Source organism: Plecotus auritus (genome assembly GCF_963455305.1).
Source record: "Plecotus auritus genome assembly, chromosome: 12".
NCBI classification, from domain to species: Eukaryota; Metazoa; Chordata; class Mammalia; order Chiroptera; family Vespertilionidae; genus Plecotus; species Plecotus auritus.
In genome coordinates, this window is record NC_137778.1 from 35,781,968 (window position 1) to 35,790,935 (window position 8,968).

The 8,968-nt window shown below is 49.9% G+C and overlaps 1 protein-coding gene across 2 annotated transcripts; it reads left to right on the top strand.

Annotated features, from left to right (window-relative positions):
• The first annotated feature begins 303 nt into the window (after positions 1-303).
• On the top strand, positions 304-4,767 carry NHLH2 (nescient helix-loop-helix 2). 2 transcript variants are annotated; one of them, XM_080648476.1, is made up of 3 exons: positions 304-496; positions 902-1,238; positions 2,828-4,767. In XM_080648476.1, exon 3 carries the CDS (start codon positions 2,836-2,838, stop codon positions 3,241-3,243), a length of 408 nt encoding a protein of 135 aa, XP_080504602.1. In that variant the 5' UTR covers positions 304-496; positions 902-1,238; positions 2,828-2,835; the 3' UTR covers positions 3,244-4,767. The 2 variants fall into 2 exon arrangements, with proteins under 2 accessions (XP_080504602.1, XP_080504603.1); XM_080648477.1 differs by lacking the exons at positions 304-496; positions 902-1,238 and adding an exon at positions 2,531-2,661.
• Positions 4,768-8,968: the final 4,201 nt, after the last annotated feature.

The following is an 8,968-nucleotide window of genomic DNA, read 5'->3' on the forward strand; positions in this document are numbered from 1 at the left end:
ATATGTTGTTTACGTGCATCAATAGTCAGAAAAAGAGAAACCGTCTGATTATGGCTACATATTCTGCTTAGAGGCTAAAGTTTCTATCATGGACTGCTTTCAACGGTTATATTTTATGGCACAGATTCAGTGGGAATCCGATCTGCTAAAATATTTGGGCTGTGAAAACTCCAACACTGTGACAGATGTCAAGTCCAATTAAGTGACTCATGTCCAGGTTTCTGTCCAATAGGATTTCCCATTAAATATCAATTTAGGGGGAAAAAATTCCATCCCCCTTCTTAAGCCTTTATCTCTTCCACCATCTCCAGGCTGAATCAATTGGTACCAGGAGAGCTAAGAAGCCACGCGCGCATCTCTGCCTCTTGGCTGGGCTCTGACACCCTCTCCCGTCTTTCTCGGCTTCCCTGCCACTGTTCCTCCTGGAGACGTTCACTTTCCACCACCCTTTCTCCGAGCATCTCCAAGCCACTGACTATGTCTATTTTGCTACAAGGTAAAGAAAGGAGGGGGCTGGGGGTGGGAGATGTAACCAAGCCTTGAAAGACTTTGAAACTGGAAATAGGTGTCTGTTTATACAACATACAAGTAAATGCGGGAAGAGGAAGAGACACGCTTAGCCCCGAGTTATAGTATTGTATTCCTGGGAACTGGGGAGACATCAGCTGAACAAAGCCTTATCTCAAAAAAAAAAAAAAAAATCACTTCTGAGCCAGATCGCATCTCTGCCTTGTACTTCCCAGTTTCTGCTCAGCTCTGTTAAGGGGAGGAAAAGGAATCCTACAGGAGCCGTATCTTATCTTAACCATCTTTCTTATTGATTCTCCTGCTATTAGAAAGTGGAGGAATCAGCCCTTTGATGTGACCGTGTTTATCTCTGCATCTCTTTTGTTATTTATAGAGACCTAGAAGAGGAGAAAAGGCAGGAGACTTTTCAACACCTCGTGTGGTTTTTTGGGGGAAGAAAAATCAACAACAGATTTCCCGAAATGTTTGTGAACAATTAAAAGGCAAAGCGTTTTGATCTATCAGCTAAGTAAACAATCACTGATACCGTCCACATCCTGAGATATTATCGTCCCTCAGTGTGGACACCGGCAAGATGACAGCTGCTTTTTCATATTTGAATGTAATAAATATTTTCTGCTTTTAATATATTTCGGAGTCCCTCCCCTGAATTCCCTGGAATTTTAACTCTAAAAGATTGGAGAAAAGATTATCAAAAAGGCTTTTACAAGGTAAGGCTCCTTTAAATAATTTTTTTCCAGCGTGGAACTAAGTTAGTTTGTTCATATTGCATTGACAGATGCATTTCAGGCAAATGTTAAATAAAATACACACACGACGTGTTATTTATGAATATTTTTAAAAAGATATCTGGAGGAGAATATCATGCTTTGAGGGCAATCCAGGAACTTTTGCCTGAGCTACAACTGTAGTGGCTTGTTCTGATTTTCTGGCTTATTTATTTATACCCTTTCAAGCGGAGTGTAGGTGCAAGTTGCTCTACTTATAAATGTATCCGTTAAAAGCCCGCAGGGAATCACAGGCAGTTCACTTGGAGGTTTGTTTTTATTTTGCCTTAGAGGACTTGTTTTTCTCGCAGGGAAATGAGAGCCGTCTTGAAGTCAAATTCGCTCCTAAGCCAGTGCGGTGCTAGGAGCAGATCGCGCATCCCCGCTTTTGTCTCTGGAAGCAAACCCCGGCGCCCATGCGGGTTTCTCCCCAGCCAGGTCGCTCCGGCTGCACACGCAGGGCCCCAGGCTCCCAGCCTGGTCCTCGCTCCCGGGGCGCCCGCAGTAGTTGCGCTCCGTACCTGCAGGTGCCGGCCCCTTTCTAGACGCCGAATTGCCCCGGAGCCCAGCGATCCTGGGTCGCTCCCTTCCCAAAGCGCGCAGTAGGCGAACTCTAGACGCCGGAGGAGCTGGACAAGGGGACCTTTCCAGGAAGCCAGCGTTAGAGGAAAGCTGGGGACAGACCTGCTGGGCCTTGGCCAAGCCGTCCGGGAGGGCGACGGGCTCTGGCCTTTGGCTCCCGGCACCCAAACTTTGCGGGCAGAAGTGCAGCTCAGGCCAGGCCTGCCCACCTCCTCCGGCCCCGCGCCCTGCCTTTCCCTTCCTCCCCAGCCTCTCCGGCAGCGCCCCGGCCGCCGGCGTTTTCCCGGGAGTGGTGGGCAGGTTGCCGGGCGCATTGTCTTATCGCCAGTCACCGCGTCCCTGGGTCCCTGATGTGTGTGGCTGTCTGCGTGACAGATGGTGCTTCGGGAGCCTGCGAGGGCACGAGCGTCTCTGTTGTGCTGAAAGGAGCCTCCACGTTTGTTTGGTCATTTACGATTTCAGAGAAGCACTGGGGGGACCAGGACGCCTTTGCGCTCTGGGCCTGCTCCCCGTCTGCCCGCGGGACCGAACCCCTCTCCAGCCCTGGGTGCCCCACTCTGTGCCCCAGAACAGCGCGAGGCCCGCGGGCCGGATTCCTTCCCCTTCTCTCCTCCCTCCCCCGCCCCCTCACCCAAGCCAGATGTGTTCATCCTTCGTCATTTGTCAACGAAGGAAATGAAGTGAGGAAGGCAGAATGATGGAGTTGGTCTATGGCCCGAGGCGCACAGAACCCAGGCGTCACAGGCTTGCGGTCGTCCCCGGGCCGGGCCGCCTGCAGGCCGAGGTATCAGGTCCAGGATGCGGCCCTGCCTAGGAGAGAGGGCTCCCTCCCTGCGGGACCAGCTCTGCGGAGCGCGCGGGCCTGGGGTGGGAAGGAGGCCCTCACCCGCTCCCGCACCTATCAAAGGCCCTGATTCCTTTTATTGATTGATTTTCTGACTCCCCCTCAGCCTCCAAAATGATGCTGAGTCCAGACCAAGCCGCCGACTCGGACCACCCTAGCTCGGCGCACTCGGATCCGGAGTCCTTGAGCGGCGCGGACGCCAAGGTACTAGGCAACGTGTCGGACCTGGAGCCGGTGGAGGAGGCCGAGGGCGACGGCAAGGGCGGCGGCCGGGCCGCGCTCTACCCGCACCCGCAGCAGCTGAGCCGCGAGGAGAAGCGCCGCCGCCGGCGTGCCACGGCCAAGTACAGGTCGGCTCACGCCACCCGCGAGCGCATCCGCGTGGAGGCCTTCAACTTGGCCTTTGCCGAGCTCCGCAAACTGCTGCCCACGCTGCCCCCGGACAAGAAGCTCTCCAAGATCGAGATCCTGCGCCTGGCCATCTGCTACATCTCTTATCTCAACCACGTCCTGGACGTGTAGGGGCGGGCGCGCTGCCAGAGGCTGCGGGTCTGGATGTCGGGGGACCGAGACCGACCCGGGAGACTCGGACCGTGGAAGAAGTTATCAACGTGTTGCGTTCTCTCGGATCAGCAGGGAGACAAGGGAAGGTTTCCCACTCTGGAAGGTGGGGTTGTCTGGCAAGCTGTGGGGCTTGCAGGGGGGGATTTCCCAGGCCTGCGGACCTCCGGGAGGCACTGGAGATTGGCCACCCCCAGGCCTCCCCTCCCTGAGTTCGAATCCCTTTAAGGGTGTTTCATTTAGCTCATTGGAGACTTGGAGTTCTCCTTAGTTTATCTCCCATGAATCTTCAAGTTTTGAAAAAATGAGGGCAGAAGCTCTGAGTATAGGCTCATAACTTTAGGCGACCTGGATTTTTCTAATTGACAAATCACCAAACATCCGGAGGGGAAGGAGGGAATGTCCTCCAGGGTAGAGATTTTAGGCACTGAAGGTGGAACAGGAAACTTTCTATTCAGATTCGAAAAGAAAGATTAGAGTCCAAATGCACACTTGGTAAGCTCAAAAAGGTCTGATGAGAACAAACAGGCGGTGTGGGACGATCTGAGCTCGGTGGGAACTGAACCCTGCCGTATGACTCTAGTGTAGACAGGAAAATCCATATTTAAATGGAAAACTTAATATCTGACTGTGTTTTCAGGCAAAGTGCCCCTTTATATATCCAAAAACATCTATTCGTGACCTTAAACGCGTGGACCCATAGGTGTAGTTAGAAAAAGACAACCTATTTTTATTTATGTTAGAAGGAGTAGAGTATTTTTTCCAAGACATTTATTTTTCAGAGTGGTGATAATTTTACTTTGGATACTCTGTGCCAATTAATTTATAGTCAAGTGTTTACACTTTTTCCTGTGGAATAATACTTTTTACGTGTTTGTTGAGATTATACTGTGGTCTTTCTTTTGGCTCTAATTATATTGCACTTGCATAACAAAGTTCCCACTTCTCCCTGTTTCTAAACATATTTTATATATTAAGATGTTTGTTTGTGGTGAGATCAGCAACACTAACACTTCACTATTATAGTTTTTTAAAAAAGTAAGTGTTGTTATTCTTATCTGTAGTTATGTCTGAAAAGTACTTTACAAACTGTTTATAAGGCAAGTAGCTTCTTTGTGTGTATGTGTGTGTGTGTGATGTTTGTGCCTGGGATGATTTTAGGAAATTAAGTTATTTTCCTAAAAAAAAAAAAAAAAAGAATTCAGAAACTACTTTCCTCTGTGACAACCAAAAAGAAAAGTCTATAACCTGAAAATGTTTCATGTTCTCAGCTGTGAAACTCTTAAAACGAGGAGTGTATTTTAGAGATGGGGGGGAACCACACCTGCTATCCAAAGATTTTAGTCTTTTTCAGGGTTTTTTTGTGTCTCTGTTGCTTTATATAATGCAATATTTTGTAGTGAAAATAGATATAATCTGGTTTCTATCTGACGAGTTTTTCATATCTCATGAATGGTGCGCTGTTTTGCATATAAATAAAGGTATCAAGTAAAGCTCTCTCCTTTATTTTAAGCATCCTGTCAAAAAAAAAATGAGCATGCTGGCTGAGCATGAACTAGCGTAACAGACTCAATTCCTCAGGAAGGAACTATGAAAGAAAACATAACAGAGCCTTAACATATTTATCATGGGATATGTGATGCTCTTCCTGAACTTGAGCACTCATCAGTCTCTAGCTAGGATGGTGGCACAGATCATGTTTCCCTCCATGAGGGGAGATTACAGGGTTCACGTGAAAATATTACTTGAATCAGAGATTCTTCTGCTTTGAAAGGAAACTTAGTAACTAACCCAACCTCTTCAAATTAGAGCCGGGAACCTGAGGCCCAGGGAGTTTCGGTCCCTGCGCCGTCACATGGCTATGTGGGAAGAAGGCCCTGATACGATGACTCCCAGCCTCATGGCACTTATTAAGAACAAGGTGTCAAACGTCTAACCAGGACATGACACCTGCAAACAAGAGAAAAAAATTTAGCCCTGGGCCAACCTTGAGATATGAAGAATGTCATCTACAAAAGCTAAGTCTAACAATGTGAAATACTCTGTCTACCAGCAGGAGACAAGCATAACTTAAAAACTACATGCACACATACGGAGAATTTTATGAAATATGGACTATATCACACCCAACCTGGTTGCGGAGTGAAAAATGCAATTGGGTGGATGCTTGGTTTTGTGCCTGTAGCACGTGGGATTGGGATTGTGAGCGTTTTCCACGTCCACCCAGGTATCTTGTAGTTAGGTTCACAGAGACCTAGTAAGTGTGGCTTCCCACTCCTCATGTGGAGGTGCTCAGTAGGGATGCACAAGGGACACGAAACAGAATGGTGCCTTCTTTGGCCTTGTGTCTGGACAGAGCCCTGGTCACAGCAGCTGCGGCTGGTTACGTCAGCCTGCAGACACCTGCTACCTGGAGGCCGAGGGCTTGCCGGTCTTGCCCCTCTAGGCCTGGGAGAGATGCTACGCCCAGTCTTCATAGCACTTCTCTATTACAAGACGGGAAACACGGCCTCGCTCCAACACCAAGGAAATGAGGGCCTCCTTTTCCTGGTTTATGAGCCTAACTTCCAACCGACCGACACAGTTCTGCCACTGACTCCAGGAGGCTCCTATTCACTCACCGCCCTAGACGAAGGGCCTCGCCCTTGGAGTTGGACTTAGGGCATAGACATAGACAAAGATCAAAACCGCTCCCAGCTACACAGCCCGGTGTCCCAGGAAGGGATCTTTGCAGGGTCATTTCAGACCCAAGGCTGTTGAGCACCCTCCGAAGAGACAGGCAGCACTGTGTCACTGGTAGACCAGAGAGTGACTGACTAATCCGTGGCTACTCAGCCACAGTAAGGGAGTAATGATGCTTCTCTGAACAATGATGATGGTGATCTTTCAGTCTTCCATTCATCAAGTATTTATTGAGGACCTACTGTGTGCTGGGCATTGTTTGAGATGCTAAAAATAGAGCCCCAGATGAGACCAAACCTACTGGAGAGGAGCAGTACATGGACAACAAAGAGATAAACTTAATTTCAGGTTTTACTGAACGCTGTGAAGATGAGAGCTGGAGTGCTGGTGGCGGTTTGTTTTGGATCGATCTGCCTACCCAGCAGCCTCCACAGTCGCTGCCACCTGTTAACCTGTGCTGTGCTCATGCCACCAAAACACCCTGTGCCAATCACTCTCCATCCCCCACTGGCAACACCATGGTCCCTCCCCCCAGCTTGCTCTCTCCCTAGGCAGACCTGGGGACTCGGTTCCTTCTGCTGCTGCTCTCACCTTCTCCTCTCTGCCCCAGCTGCTCAGATGGCCAGGGCATTACTGCTCCCCAGAAAACTCTAGCCCCACCTGGCCCAGCTGACAAGGCCACCTGTGCTGGAAACCTCCATGCCCAGAGGTCCACCTGATTTCTGCCACTGCTGGAAACATCCAGAGAAAAGGGGCAAAAGTCCTTAGCAAGGGGAGGGGCAGCAGCTGAGAGTGAGGGTGGCAGGATGGGTCCGGGAAGGAAGAGCAGGCTGAAGACAGGGCAAGTGGGTCTGGAAGAAATGAGGCTGTAGCGAGGTGGAGGGCTGGGCGGGAAACACCTGCTCCCCACGTGAACGCTGTGCGTGGGGCTTCCTCCAGTGGCCCTGCCCATGAACAGGTGTCCCCAGACTGCTCTGCTCTGGTAAGGACAGAGGTGACCTCTGTGATGCTGAGACTTATGCAGTCCCCACCCCTGCTATTCACCTCTGGACCTGGATTTCCACCCACTGAGGTTTGGGTAGGCAGGAGCCAAGGAGGAGGGGACATCGACTTGAGTGCATACACAGCTAATACCCTTTCCCAGAAGGGCTATCTCCTTCATTATTGGTAGTAGTGGGAATATTGAGAGCTAACATGTATGAGTGTGTGCTACATGCTTACTGAGACATGCTTTCCATGAATTATCTCATTGAGTTCATACAACCCAATGAGGTAGGTACTTTTCTTTCCATTTAACATACAGGGAACTTAGGCTCAGAGAGAGTTTTAACTTGCCCAGGGTCATGAAGCCACGTTTGTGGGTTTATCAAAGTGCCTCTCCTTACACTCTACCGTTTTCATTTGCTCCAGAGGCAGCTGTGCCATGCACAACCCTACCTTTGGTCCCTGCACCCCATCTCTCCACCCAGGTGCCTACGGAAGCTTCAGCGCCGGCACCCGACTGGGGACACATGCAGGAGGGGACTGAGCCTATGCTCTGCTCGCCAGGTCAAGTGCACAGAAGACACTGCAGTCCCTCCTGAGGGACATGGGACTAGCCCGCCACTGTCCACAGCATGACTGTTCACCAGCACACGGGTGGGTCTGGCTCCACGGTCCCCCCGCATCCCTTGGCACATGGAGGTCGGTCCTCACACTGCCCCAAGAACCATCTTTGAAAGTTAGCATGTCACCCCTGCCTGAAAACATTCTCGATTCCTCATTGTCTATAAAACACACACACTCCAGTTCTTTCTCTGGGCACAGAAATCTTTCAGAATCTTGTTCTAGACACCCTCCAGCATCATTTCAGCCTCTCTCCCTGAGTTCCTGCCAAATCCCGATTTCCCCACTTCCCTGCAGATGCCTGCTCCTTTACTATCTTTTAAAATCCTCACCTGAGGATATGTTTATTGATTTTATAGAGAGAGGAAGGGTGAGAGAGAAAACATTTATCGGTTGCCTCCCATACATGCCACGACCAGGGATGGGACACACCACCTCGGTATGTGCCCTAACTGGGAATCAAACCCGCAAACGTTCAGTGTCTGGGAAGACACTGCAACCAACTGAGCCACCCGGCCGGGGGGTGCCTGCTCCTTGATAACCTGGGCCTTCGCACTTGCTGTCCCTCTGCCTACTGTGCTGTCCTCCAGCCTGACTTTCTGCCCTGAAAGTTTCAATTATTCCACTGTCACCCAACTCAAATGTCATTGCTTTACGAAGTTTCCCTCAGTTTCTTTGGGCGGTGTTAGCTGCTCTGCTCCAAGTCCCATACAAACATCATGAGGCCAGAATTGATCCGCTTCTCCCATCCCTGTGTTTGAGGCCCAGGAGTCGGCCAGCTTCACACCGTGGCTCCAACCTATTGTAAACATGTGATGCTGAACAAGTTACTTCAGCCTCCAGTTTTCAAATGAGTGGGAGGGGCCCATATAGGTACCTATCTCCTGTGCCTGCGGTGAGGTAGCCAGGGGATAATGCAGAGCAGCGGTCGCCAACCGGTGGCCCGTGGACCCCTGGTGGCTCGTGAGGTCCGAAAGGTTGGTGACCGCTGATGTAGAGTGCTGGTCAGAACAGAAAGACTGTAACAAGTGCTCAATAAATGTGAGCTATTATTATTATTACCTTCGAATTTATAGTGTGCATAGGAGGAGCCACAAATAATAATGCAGCGATAATTCATTGACATATTAATGATTCGCGGTCTCCACCAATGGTATTCGTCGGCATATGACACATTATTAGCTCTAGAGAAAGTCAATAAATAGTCTTTGTCCTACAAGACAGAACACATTATAGGTAAGTAAATAGTATCTGTGGAATAAACCATAAACAACATATAAAGTCAGAAAGCCCCTCTCCACTCCACGTGGGAGGCCTGGCCTATACCTGCTCTCTCTTCACCTTGGTTTTCCCAGAGCAATGAGGCCGGGGACAGGCACCATTGCAGGGTGGTCAGGAG

What these genes read in the sequence shown, in the direction of transcription:
- NHLH2 (XM_080648476.1), top strand. Translation starts at nt 2,836, where the DNA reads ATGATGCTGAGTCCAGACCAAGCCGCCGACTCGGACCACCCTAGCTCG.